This window comes from Anastrepha obliqua, chromosome 1, assembly GCF_027943255.1.
Source record: "Anastrepha obliqua isolate idAnaObli1 chromosome 1, idAnaObli1_1.0, whole genome shotgun sequence".
NCBI classification, from domain to species: domain Eukaryota; kingdom Metazoa; phylum Arthropoda; class Insecta; order Diptera; family Tephritidae; genus Anastrepha; species Anastrepha obliqua.
This window is the reverse complement of record NC_072892.1, coordinates 151,544,121-151,558,621: the sequence shown is the minus strand read 5'-3', so window position 1 is coordinate 151,558,621 and position 14,501 is coordinate 151,544,121. Positions and strand designations below refer to the sequence as shown.

At 41.6% G+C, this 14,501-nt stretch overlaps 1 protein-coding gene across 1 annotated transcript; it reads left to right on the top strand.

Moving 5' to 3' along the window:
* Positions 1–10,517: 10,517 nt before the first annotated feature.
* On the top strand, positions 10,518–11,315 carry LOC129237778 (uncharacterized). The gene has a single exon (XM_054872715.1). The coding sequence runs from the start codon at positions 10,518–10,520 to the stop codon at positions 11,313–11,315; it is 798 nt and encodes a 265-aa protein (XP_054728690.1).
* Positions 11,316–14,501: the final 3,186 nt, after the last annotated feature.

Below are 14,501 nucleotides of genomic sequence, written 5' to 3'. Positions count from 1 at the left end.
GCGTAACAACTGTTAAGAGGGTAAATATTTACTCCGATAGCCAAGCGGCCATCAGGGCCCTAGGCTCTATTATGGTGCATTCGAAGCTGGTCAGGGAATGCCTGGTCTCACTCTCGATTGCTTCAGAATTCTTCGACATAAAGATAATTTGGGTACCTGGTCACAGTGACATTGCAGGAAACTGCGAAGCCGACGAGCTGGTCAGACAGGGGACCTGTGAGGCAATGTGCCCGCGAAAGGAGAGGATCGGGATCCCCTTGACAACCTGCGCTCTACTCCTGGAGGGATGGGCTATGCACCAACTCAGCGAACGCTGGGCAAGTACACGAACGTGTAGGGTCGCGAAGTCCTTCTGGCCACGTTTGGATAGGAGGCGTTCGAGGGATATCCTGGGAATGACAAAATGTCATCTCTCAAATTTCGTGGGCATCATCACGGGGCACTGTCCGCGAGGTACACATGCCGTGAGACTCGGAATTACTTCGAGTCCTTTTTGCGACAGCTGCATGGAGGATGAGGTGGAATCATCTCAGCATATGCTCCTTAGCTGCCAAGCCTTCGCGGGACTAAGATTCAAGTATCTTGGTTCTCATTTCTTTTCTGCGCTTGCTGATATAGCAGCCCTTAATAACAAAAATCTGATGAACTACATCAGCAGCATAATGAGGTTAACACAACCGCGGACTAGTCACCGTTCGTAGTCCACAATCACTCACCACTCCCCCATCCCTTCCCTTCCTCCCCCTTCTCTGTCCTTAAATGGTATCACAAAGGACGAACCAAACTATTTCGTCCAAGTGGGCCCTACTCTCTGGGCAACCATTATAACCTAACCTAACCTAACCCAGCCATTTACCGAGAAAATAATGAATTTTTCCCCCTCCCAAACTAATACTTTGTACGAGACATACAAGGTGAAGTCCAAAATAAACAAAACTGAGCTAAAATAGAAACGACAGGAGCTTTGCTCTGATAACTTCGGTTTATTTATTAATTTAAAATGGGGACTATTGCCTCTGACCCCGATATACTGATTTGCGCGATCATTGTAAACAATTCATTTATTTTTTGCTTTTTTTTATGAGTCAGAAACAATCTACTACTAATTAAGCATTTTCACTATTTTTTAAACAGTTTTCCAAGCTTGTAATAAAAATAATAAAAAATACGCTTTAATATTTAGTATTTTAATATTATTATTAATTTCCACTGTCCGATTCTTCATTGATTTGGTCAATTTTCATTTGATAATAAATAAAAAGTAGCTTTTTGGACCTTGCAAACGAGAATCTGTTCCTCAAATCTGAATGAATAAAATTCCATTTGATTGATTAATTTCAAAGCTGTTTCTGCCAGATGTGTATATTTTATCGATGCCATTCTCCAATATAAACAGGCATCTTCGCTCAAGTTTTTTGACTGTAATACGCCGAAGTAGGATCTTCTGTTCAGAAATAGGTCAAGCTCCTGCAAAGCTTCTCCACTCATAGTATTGAAAAGGAAATCCGTTACTTTTGCAATTTTGTCAGGATCTAACTTGTTTCGGTCATGATATGGATACAAATAATAAGCTGCTAGAGAGTAGACATTAAGCGCTTGCTCAATACGTCGTTCGTATATATGTAGTTCTAGACATATGCTGGTAAACGTTTACAATTTTTTACATTATTTACAATTGTTTACAATGTAAGTGTAAACAATCCAAAAAATGTTGTAAACGCCCAACCCTGCCGGCAAGTCCTTCAGGATGTCGGTACGAGCCTTTTGGATGGCCTCTACGGACGCAAAACATGTCTCTTTCGTGGCCAAATGCAATTTTCTGAATAAGTAAAGTCACAGGCGAGTACGGTGAGTGATTGATGGTTAAAGTGCAATTTCTAGTCCAAAAATTAGTCATAAGAGCGGATCAATGAGAAGGTGCATTATAATGCAATAAGCACCAGCTTCCTCCTTCGCTGTATTCAGGACGAATTCGACGAATGCGATGCAACAAACGTTTCAAAACGCCAAGATAGAAAATTCCATTGACGGCTTCGGCCTTTGGCAGAAGCTCCTTGTGGACAATTCCCTTGGAATCGTAAAAACAAATGAGCATCGACTTTATTTTTCAATTCTCCAAACGCGATATTTTGGGTGGGGGCTCGTCTGGGGCCTTCCATTCGACACTTTGACGCTTAGTTTCAGGTTCACGTTGGAAACACCTCGTTTCATCACCAGTTACAATGTTGTTAGGGAAGTACTCGTCTTGGTCCTCAGTTAACTTGTGCGGAATAAAATGTGCACAGACCTTTCGTAAGCCCAAATTATCAGTTAAAATGCGATAAATCGATGTTTTGCAGATATTCAACTTCGATTCTATGAATTTTAACGATGATCTCGGTTCATTTTTGATAAATTTACGAACAACTTCGATGGAGTTTTCGTTGATTACTGATTTAAGGCGGCCCGTATGTTCATTGTCATTTAAATCCTCACAACCATCTCTGAAACGTGTAAACCACTCATGAACTCTGGTACGAGATAGACAATCATTCCCATAAACTTGTTTCATCAATTAAAATGTTTCGGTAAACGTTTTACCGATTTAAAACAAAATTTGATATTGGCTCTTTTTTCGAAACTCATTTTTGTACCGATGACACAAACATACTGACACTTTAGACGCAGTAACTTCGCTTCCACTGAACCGAATGTCACCAAGCTTTCATTGGAAGTCAGCTAGAGATGTAATTTTCAACGCTATAACTCATTAATAAAATGGCGCTAAGTAGATATACGAATTGCTGAAAAAACTTAAATTTCGAGAATGTTCGTTTACCGCACGATAAATCGTTTTTCCCAAACGTCTGACAGACAGAAAAGGAAGTGGTCGTCCTCGCGTGGTTCGAACCGTTGCGGCCGTAAAAGCCGTTCGAGAAAAAATTTGCAGAAATCCGCTTAGAAAGCAGAAAATCATGCCCAGGGAAATGTATCGACCAGATCCATGTGAAGACTAATTAGAGATAATCTCAAACCTTCCGTTGATCTGATCTCATGAAAGTCTTCCGTCGCTCAACTGGCCATCTTTTGACAACGCGCTTGAAGAAAATTAGACTCGACAGATGCAAGCAGCTTCTTCGGTGGCTCGCGGTCAACTTCCATGAAAATATTCTTTTCACAGATGAGAAAATTTATACTGTTGAAGAAGTTTTTAATAAGCTAAACGACAAAATCTATGCTAAAACTTCTAAATACCCAAAAAATGTTGTTTCAAGGGTTTAGCGTGGCCACCACCATTCTATGTTTAGTACAAGTGAGTGAAGTGCAGTTTCAGTGGATCTGCCTTTAGTGTAAGCATGCTGCGCTTTGGATAATTCGTTCGGCGCAATTGTGTCTCTAATGTATGTATCTAGAATCTTCTCTAACGTTTTCAGGAGAAATGAAGTCAAACTAATGGGCCTGTATTCTTTTGAGTATAGAGGGTTGCTTTTTCCCGCTTTTGGAATAAACACAACCCTCGCTTCTCTCCACGATACAGGAACGTAGCTGAACCTCAAGCATCCCCTGAATATCGTTCTTAACCATGGTACCACAAGGTGGCTTACCTTTTGGAGCATGGCTGGGAAGATTCCATCCAGTCCTGGCGATTTAATATATATGGGTCGAAACTTTGTATAGCCCATTCTATTTTGTTGGTTGTAATTACGTTCGTCGGGATTTCGTGCACAATATCTCCTCTAGGTTCGAGATCTGTAATGTCCGCACACCCTGGAAAATGTGTACTGACTAGGTCTTCTAGAGAGTCCTCACAGCTGTCAGCTCACTCCCCGTTAATTTTTCGTATTGTTCTTGGCATAGACGGATTCTTGGATAGCAGTTTCCTGAGTCTAGCCACATCGTTAGTGTTTTCCATACTGCTACAGAAGTCTTTCCAAGATTCTCTCTTGGCTTTACGTATCCCTTTCTTGTATACTTTTAGTAGATCCTTATACTCTTTCCAACAGAACTCATTGTCAGCCACTTTGGCTAACCTATAGAATTCATGTACTCTACGCCTTTGTGCTCCTAATTCCCTGTTCCACCAGGGAGGCTTCACCTTGCGTTTATTACGTGTTGGAGGGCAGGATCTTTTAAAGGCTTTGACGAGAGTAGTTGCAAACAATTCAACCCCTTTCTCAAGTGCGACGTGTGACTTGTATTTCCGGGGTATCATTGGTGTTTTTGATAGTATATCCCTATACAAGTCCCAGTTCGTATTCTTAGGATTTCTAAAGGATGTAAGCTTGTTTTTTGAGCGGAATATGACCTGAAAGCTTATGTATCTGTGATCAGAGAATGAGGGCCTACTCAACACTTCCCATTCCTGAACCATAACATGCCTGCTTGTGTAGAGTGTTAAATCGAGTACATTCTTCGAGGTTGGTCCCACATATGTTGGTTCTTCACCTCTATTAGCTATTTCTAGGCTACTTTGAAGAATATAGGTAAATAGTGACTCACCTCGGTCGTTTATATTTGCACTCCCCCAGACCGTGTGATGTGTGTATGAAGTTAATAGTGGAAAATAACATCAGACGCTTACAGGACAATATCCTTTTCATAAAATGTTCCATAACCGAATTGCAGAGTGGCTGCCCTATGTCCTCGATAGCCTCACGAAAATTCCATCTTTGAGGTATTGAAACGACCCTGAGCTGTTGGCATAGACCTTCTCTTTCACGTAGCCCCAAAGAAAAAAGTCACAAGGTGTTAAATCGCAAGATCTCGGTGACCAATTGTGATCATCTCTTCGAGAGATAACATCGTCCGGAAACTTTTCCCGTAATTGATCAATGATAACGCAATCCAATTCAAAATAACACCTGTTATTGGAAAACCCTTTATTTACATGATTAAATAAAACGAACTGTATTGAAAAGGTATTATAATTTCATATCTAGAACGAACTTAACTTGTAACAGAACTTATGGCAAGACTAAGTCTAAACTCAAACAAGCAAGAAGAAGCTGCCGTAATAACGGTAGAGACGAGTACAGTTTTCAAAATACAGTTCGATCTCACAGTCGATGGCACACCCTGGCGTTTTGTAAATTTTCATCCCGCCATTTAAATTAAAGTTAAACAAAAAATTTTACTGATCGAATGAACCATATTACTCATAGCACCGCGCCATAGCAAAAAATAAATGCCATTAAATTATCTACCTGATTATAATAAACAAAAATTTTTTCTAACACCATTTTTGTTTTGTATTATTATTCTAAGTTCTCAGGCTCTTAGAAAAATACCCCATACCCTATGATCAAAAAGTACCGGAAAGGTGATGTTGACTGTTTTCTTCGATTGTCAAGGTGCACCATGAGTACCTTCCATGGGACGAGACAGTAAATAAAGAATATTATTTATCCGTTTTGAAGCGTTTGAGAGATGCTGTACGTCTCAAACGGCCGGAAATGTGGGCAAACAATTCTTGGATTTTGCATGATGATAACGCGCCATCGCACCGAGCCCAAATTGTGGTGGATTATTTGACCAAACATCAAGTAAACCATAGTCACCGGATATGGTTCCATGCGACTTCTTTTTGTTTCCCAAGTTCCCAAGTTATCACTTCGTGGAAGTAGATTTCAGTCGATAGAGGTGATCAAAGAGAATGCGACGAAGGAGCTGAAGGGAATTCTTTCGTAGGCCTACCAGGTCTGCTTGAAGGACTGCGTTAAACGTTGTCACATGTGTGTTGCTTCAGACGGGTCATATTTTGAAGAAGATAAAATAAATTTGCCTGAAATTTAACTCTGCTTTATTTTATTTAAACATTCCCGGTACTTTCTGATCATAGGCTAGCGCAGCAAGTGTAATTCCTTTCCCATGTCTTACTGCCACTTTGCCATATTTAAGATACGATTTTTCCCCCTCGCTCCACATAAACGTCTTACTCCAGGCAAACTCTTCATGTTGTATTTGTATTCGTCGGTGAACAACAAAATTTTCCATTTCTGTTCAAATTAATTTAGACTTTGATGAATTCATACCTGGCTTTCTTTTTCCTTGACGAAGAGTAAGTCCTTTTTGTTGGCCGCCAAGTGGATGATTCGGTTTTTCTCGTGAACTTTTTTTCGCGAACTTCTTAATTTGAACGAGTTTTATACAGTGAGATGAGGGCGTTGGAAAATGAAGTTGTACTTCCGCTTCCTCTGAAATGTAAAGGGCGGTGTTGATTTTGAATAAAATACAATTTTTTGACGTGATAAGGTCTTATAATTCGATTTAGCCGGCTGCACGCACGAAAAAATGTATCGTTACCTTGCTCAATCGTCGTTACCTTGTTCATGGTCGTTACCTTGCATGAACTGTAAGCGAAAGCGCGGAACGAACGACAAAGAGCACAATCGGCCCCGCGTTCGGCAACGTTCCACATTTGGCTCTGTCCTACTTGAGTGAGCATATATATGTATGTATATGCGCATGTGTATATTTTTATTTATTTATTTATTTATATGAAAGAGTAATAGTTATAAATAACCAATACACTAAAATTTTACAAGAACTCTGGCTACTAAGGCCTTCGGCTCGAGATTCATACTTATAAGACTATTTTAGATAATTTAGAGATAATTTACATTAAGTATTAAAAAACAAACAAAAACTTTGTGTTATTCCGGATGAAAGTAACAATAATTTTAAATATTTAGTTTAGCTAAGATTTGAAATTTAAGGAAAGCGTCAATATTATCTGAATTTGCTACTTTCAGATGGTCAGAGGGTTTGCTGCTGCCAAAAACTGTTGTTCGGATCTGACTTAGGCCAGGGCATTCGTCCAGGAGATGTTGTACTGATAAATCTGGTATATTGCAGTATGAGCATGGCGGCTTCAAGGCTCCATTTAGTAAATGACTATGAGTTGGAATTGAATGTCCGATTCGTAGACGCACAAAAGTCTGATACCTCTGCAAGGAGAGTCAGATGGGAAAATCGGTTTAGTTCCACGGGGATTATTTAATTTGTAGTAGTGATGATAGGCGGCCCAATCATGCGTGAGTTTTCCGGCTAAATAATTTGACGCATACCTCCGTAGGTCGTTAGGAGTGAAGTGGTTATAGAAATGTAATGGCTGCATCCGTGCTTTATTTGCACGTTCATCAGCAACTTCGTTGCCTTTGATTCCAGCATGACCAGGAACCCAAATAATTTTTTTGTATATTTGTATATAAATTCACATATTTGTATTTGCATATGCCTTCTTCCTGTGAGCATGGTAATGAACCATTTCTCTGTTGAGAATAAGACGATGATAGGAAAAGTAGGAAATGAAATGGAGTGTTTCGAGCGTAAAGTGTCTTGAAAAAGGCAAATCGATGATGTTGCCTCTCAGTGTTGTTGACTTATTAACGTCTGATGCACAATCGAAATTGAACATATCTTTCATGAATTTGATAAATGTTTCGTCATTTTTCACGTTTGTGTAAATTTAACTTGACCTATTCCATTGCGATTCCATTTACCTCCTCGTCTATATCCATACAAAATATCTATCAAACAAATAAAATTAAAATTTTCTTTTGAAAAATGCAACCATTACATCAGTATTTTCTTATGACGTAGCCACGTTAAACTATCGTCAGTAAACCGACTTCACAGACAACCTCTTTTTTTTAGGAAATTAGGGTTGGGTACAATATGATTTTGGTTCAAAATTCTGTACTTAAAATTCTGTATTCAAAAATCTGTAATGCAAAATTCTGTAGTGTTAAAATTCTGTATTGCGGAACACTGTAATTTTAAATTTTGTAAATCAAAATTATGTATTGTCAAAATTCTGCATTGCAAAATTCTGTATTGAAAAATCGGAAGAGCATATGGAAAAATAAAAAAAGTGCACACATTTTATAGAGTTTTGCAAAACAAAATACTGCCAATACATGACTTGTCTTGACCCATATGGTTTCCTATATTATCAAAAAAGATTTACATAAAGCATTTTATTTATAGCTTCAGAAACAATGTGAATGAAATTCGAGCAACCGTGCTAAAAAATATTGTAAAATAATTGCAATATTTTCTGTATACTTCGTTTTTTTCTTTAATTGACGTATGTATATATACCATTGTTTCTATAAAATCAGAATTCCATTATTCATAAAATAAATGTGCTATTCAGGTAAGCGTGCTTATCTGGTTATTTGCTTATTTGGTTATATTTTTACAGCATTTTGATCGAAAATAATTTTGATTCCAGAATTTTATTTTTTATTTTTTATTATTTATTTTTATTTTATACAAAATTTCAGTTCTCCATCATTTTGATCATACAGAATTTTAAATACAGAATATTGAACCAAAAGAATTTAGGCTGGACAGAATTTTTTTTTTGATTTTTACAGAATTTTCATCCAAAAGAATTTTGAAAAGCAGAATTTAGTACCTCTCCCAGGAAATTATTGTCATTTCTCTTTAATATGATAATAATGGTATGGCTCCATTACATATGGAACAAAATACTGGCCAAATGGCTGCCGCGGCCTCGGCGGCACACCTCCATCCGATGGTCCAAATTTTCGATGACGCTGAGGCATAATTGAGGTTCTATGCCGTTAATGTGCCGAATTATCTCATCCTTTAGCTCTTGAATTGTTGCTGGCTTATCGACGTACACCTTTTCTTTCAAATAACCCTAAATAAAGAAGTCCAACGGTGTCAAATCACATGATCTTGGCGGCCAATTGACATCGCCGCAACGTGAGATTATTCGGCCATCACATTTTTCGTTAGCTGTGTGACAAGTGACGCCATCCTGTTGAAACCACATATCGTCCACATCCATATCTTCCAATTCGGGCCATAAAAAGTTCGTTATCATCTCACTATAGCGAATACTATTCACAGTAACTGCCTGACCGGCCTAATTTTGGAAAAAATACGGCCCAATGATGCCGCCAGCCCATAAACCGCACCAAACAGTCACTCTTTGTGGGTGCATTGGTTTTTCGGCAATCACTCTTGGATTATCATTTGCCCAAATGCGGCAATTCTGCTTATTGACGAATCCACTGAGGTGAAAATGTGCCTCATCATTGAAGATGATTTTCTTCGAAAATTGGCCATTCTCTGTTGCCATTTCCTGCCACCATTCTGACCATTGACGACGCTTGAAATAGTCAAGAGGCTTTAGTTCTTGAGTCAATTGCACCTTGTAAGCGTGTACATACAAGACTTTATGCATAATGTTCATCAACGACGAGCGTGAGAGGTGCAATTGTTGGCCACGACGACGGGTTTGGGGTGGACGGCCCTTCAACCACACTATCGCGAACAGCAGCAATATTTTCTGCAGTACGAGCTGTACGTGCATGCACTGGTGTTTTCACATTTCCTACAGGCCCGGTTTGCTCAAACTTTTGCACAATTTTTCCTATTGTACGCACATTTGGACCATTAAATTGGCCGAAAAAATCACGAAGTGCGCGATATGCATTTTGATTTGAACGCCTGTTTTCATAATAAGCCTGAATAACTTTAACGCGTTGCTCGAGTGTGTATCTTTCCATGGTTCAAATTGAATTAGTCTGATTTGAAAAATGCCAAATAAAATGTAGAAAAAAAAACTTGACGTTTAGGTGTGGTTCACATTCAACATCGGCCCTTGAAATTTAACTAACCTTTTCAAGAGATGTGCGAACTTTACTCAAATCGGTGTCTATAATTTTATGATTATTTTTAAAAAGACTGATATCCTGCCCCCTTGGGGGAGCCTGTTATCCCTAGAGGGCGCGTCCCCAGGTGGTGGATAGGGGAACACCTCCCAGATATGGAAGGTAGGAGAGTTGGTCTCCCGCGAACCACACAGGCCGAAGACGTAAACTTCGTTAAAAAAACTCCCTTAACCCAAGGTGTGATGCGACCCGTGCCTATTGGGTGGGTTTGGCAGCCGGGGGACTAAACAAGGCTGTCTTTGAACGGAGCCCTCCTGATATCAGGCCGCCTCAGGTTGTAACGGTGGCCTTGCCATGGTATGGGGCGCTGCCATGGTCGACCGGTTATTTCCCCTAATTCCTCTTTGGTCACCGCGCATGGCGACATGCGCAACCCCTTGGGCGGGGCAGGTGACCGTACGAACCAGAACAATGAAACCAACAAAAAAACAAAAATCGGATGGCGGCGAGAAACAGACGGACAAAGTGACGGAAGGACAAACGGACGCACTGACAGCACAAGACAGACAAACGGACACACAAACTAAGCGACAGGACAAACAATTGGTTACCCATGACAAACTGGGGATCGGATCCTCCACGGAGGATGAGCTCCTGGCCTCTACCCAGGAAGCAGTTGAGGGTAAAGCTGTGGGCCACAGCACGCCAACAACAATAAATGAACCTACAACATCCGCTAAAGCCATGGGGCAAAAGCGCGCCAATAAAGGCCCATCAAGGTACAAGCTCTACCAGAGGTCTCTCGCTATCCTTGGCAGGATTCATAAGAACGAGACCGAAGGTAAAGCTCATCCCAAAGATGAGGCTGACAGGGCAAGGTGTCAAAAGATGGTGGACGAATATCTGGTATTCCAAACCGCCCGAAAGACAGAGGCCAAAAAACGTAACCGTTCGCAAGACGAAAACAAAAGGGCAACAAAGAAGCACAAGATCTCAGATCAGGGTGCGGTTGTCCCCAAACTTACGAAACCATTCAGTGAGGTGGCAAGGGACCATCTTCAAATGGCACTGGTGGACGAAACTTCCAACCGCGGCAAACCTGTGCTGGAAAAATGGTCGGAGATTGAGGCTCGGTTGTCTCGCATAATCGTCGACCATGTCATGGCGAACCCGGAGGGTCAATCGCCAGGTTTCGACTCGGTGGAAGTGGTTCGCGGTTGCCGGGTAATCAAATGCGATGACCAGTACTCATTGCATTTCCTGACAAAAGCGATTGGTGAAATCCAGAACAGCTGGGATGGCTTGAGGCTCAAGCTCATTCCAGCTAGCGAGATACCACGAAGGCCGAGGGCTCGCATCTGGATACCAAACATGGAGTTTGAAGCCAATCAGTTAATTCCCTATCTCCAGGGTCACAACCGCGCAGTGCCGATGGCCGATTGGTCGATCATCAAAGCGGAGGCTCCGCAAAGGCACAGCGTGTCGTTCCTCCTTCAAATTACAGAAGAGAGCCTTGAACCACTGCAAAAAGTGGAAAATAAACTTCGGTTTGGCATACGGAAGGCCCAGCTGAAGATATTCCGTTCAGCGAATCCGGAGGAGGAGCAGGATGAGGTTGACGGCACCAGCGAACTGCTGACTGGCATGCAGTTAAATGACGCCGAACCTGCGGAAGCAAACCAATAAAAAATGGTTTTAAAGGTTGTCCAAATTAACCTGCAGCATTCGCAAACTGCAACGGACAACCTAACCGTTCTCCTAGGGGAGGAGAACGTTGACATAGCCTTAATCCAGGAACCCTGGGTGCGGAGCAACGAGGTGAAGGGGTTCCCTGGAAGAAACTACAATCTGTACTATAAGCGTACTCAAGGTAATCCTAGATCATGTATTGTAGCCAAAAAACACTTAAACATATTTTTAATCCCATCATACAGTTCACAGGATGTGACGGCCGTTGAGGTGGAAGCTGCTGACGGTGTCAGCATCACACTTGCATCCATCTATATGGCACATGATCGGCCAGCACCGCCCGAGGAGGCTTGTGGGCTTGTGCTTGAAGGAACCAGAAACAAAACCCTGCTACTCGGATGCGACGCCAATGCGAGGCATGCGTTGTGGGGAAGCTCTGAGTAAAACGACCGAGGTGAGTCTTTATATAATTTTATTATTAATACTAACTTATCGGTATGTAACAGGGGTAACACACCCACTTTCACCTTTCCTAGTACGGAGTACTTTAGAGGATGGGAGGAAGTGATTGATGTTACTCTAATGTCTGAAAATAGCTCAGTTAGGGTAGATAATTGGAGGGTATCCAATAAAAGGTCCTTCTCTGATCATAGTTGGATACTCTACGATTTGGATCTTAAGGTAGATCCACCCCTACCGTATCGAAATCCGTTGAGAACCAACTGGAAGAGGTTCAAAAATGCAGTAAACAATAGGTTAGGAGAGATTCCTATCCCTCAAATCACTCTCACGGAAAACCTTGTGAGTAGGGTCATAACACTGGAAAAGGCATTTAGTAGGGCCTACAAAACGTCCTGCCCCATAAAATTTAGCAAAAAAACTCACCCTCCTTGGTGGAGCAGTGAGCTCCTTAGAACTAAGGGAAAAATCTAGATCAACGTTTAACCTCAGCTACTCGACGGGAAATTGGGAATTGTACAGAGAAAGTCGGAGACAGTACAAAAAGGCAATCAGGGCCGCCAAAAAAGAGAGCTGGAGGGAATTTTGCTCGTCAATCGAATCCACCAGGGATTCTGCTAGGCTCAGCCGCGTTCTTTCCAAAGACCACTCAATGGCTTCTTGGGTCAAGAAACCTGATGGAACTTGGACTGCTACAGCAGAGGAATCGCTAGAGCTTCTGCTAAACACGCATTTTCCGGGATGCAGCGCTTACGAAAGTGAGAGGGGAAATATTAGGCGGAGCCAATATAATCCACAGCATCTTGCAAATGAAATTATTACCAAAGAAAAAGTTGCATGGGCAATCAAATCTTTCTCACCCTTTAAATCTCCGGGGCCAGATGGGATCATTCCAAAGATGTTACAGGAAACCTTGGACTGTATCCTACCATGGCTAGAGGAAATTTTTAAAGCGTGTTTAAACTTAGGCCATATTCCAGATAGCTGGAAACTAGTCAAGGTCGTATTCATACCAAAAGTAGGTAGAAGAGGACATGAATCAGCGAAGGACTTCAGGCCAATCAGTCTTTCGTCTTTCCTGTTAAAAACCTTTGAAAGACTTTTGGATATGCACCTCAGAAGTTCTTTGGAGAGCTCTGGTATATCAACGGCACAACACGCATACCTTAAAGGCAAATCTACGGAGACAGCGCTTCACGAGGTAATCCGAACTATAGAGGGCTCTCTAGAGAGCAAACATTATACCATGGCGGCATTCTTGGATATAGAAGGCGCCTTTAACAATGTTAGCACAGATGCCATCCAACGGGCGTTGATAGACCTGGAGGTGGACAGTTGCATTAGTAACTGGGTCATCTCCATGCTAGAAACCAGGATCATCAAAGCTAATATGGGCAATATCAACATAACCAAGAAGGTCCACGGGGGCACTCCACAAGGGGGAGTATTATCTCCACTTCTTTGGCTATGTGTGATCAGCAAAATCTTAATAAAACTTAACGGAGGTGGGGTAAAAGTGGTGGCGTACGCTGACGATGTGGTGCTAATGGTGTCAGGACTGTGTCCAAATACGATCAGTGGGATCATCCAAAGGGCGTTAGACGAGCTTAACTCTTGGGCCACAGGATGTGGGCTAAGTTTAAACCCGCGTAAAACAGAACTTATGCTTTTCACCACCAGATACAAGGTACCAACTTTCACCCTACCAAACATCAACGGACAAACTCTGTCACTATCAACCAGTGCAAAGTACTTAGGAGTAATTCTGGACTCCAAACTTAGCTGGAAGTTAAACGTCGAAGAACGGGTAAGGAAAGCAGAAATTGCTTTATATGCCTGCAAACGTATGCTTGGAAGAAGATGGGGTCTTCAACCTAAGCATACATTATGGCTGTATAAGGCGGTTATACGGCCAATTTTAACGTATGGCTCGGTAGTTTGGTGGAAAGCTCTGGAGAGAGAGTACAATACCAAATTACTCGGCAGAATACAAAGATCAGCCTGTCCCAGATCATGTCCTAGAGAGGCTCTCAATGCACTGACACACGTTATTCCAATAGACCTACATATAAAGAAGACGGCAACCATGAGTGCATTTAGGTTAAATGAAGTGGGTCGCTGGAAAGAAAAAACTTATGGTCACGCTGGTCTATTATTGCGACAAACTCAGTTAACCTCGGTGAGGACTGACTACATCGTCCCGATGGTAACGTTCAATAGGAATTTTGCCACACTATTTCCATCTAAAAAAGAATGGAATAAGGGATTCTCTCTAAACACCTTCGATACCACAGTCTATACAGATGGCAGTAAAATGGATTGTGGTGTCGGAGCTGGTATATATTCTCAGAGACTTGGAATTGAAAAATCTGTGCGTCTCCCTAATACCAGTAGCGTCTTCCAAGCGGAAGTACTAGCAATTGGGGAAGCCTGTAGGTTACTAATCGCAGATTTCTCTTTCAAGGGCAATATCGCTATTCTTTCGGATAGCCAAGCTGCAATCCAGGCGCTGGATGCGACTATAACAACCTCTAAAGTGGTGGAGCAAAGTAGGAATAGCCTCACCAACTTGAGTGAAAACCATAGAGTAACCTTAATTTGGGTCCCGGGACACCGGAACATAGAAGGTAACGAAAAAGCTAATGAACTGGCAAGAGGGGGATCTGCGCTCTTGCAGTACCAGTACTCACCCCACTAGGTGCGGTCAGAAACAATCTTCCATTT

Coding starts and splice junctions, on each gene's coding strand:
- LOC129237778 (XM_054872715.1), top strand. CDS start 10,518: ATGGTGGACGAATATCTGGTATTCCAAACCGCCCGAAAGACAGAGGCC.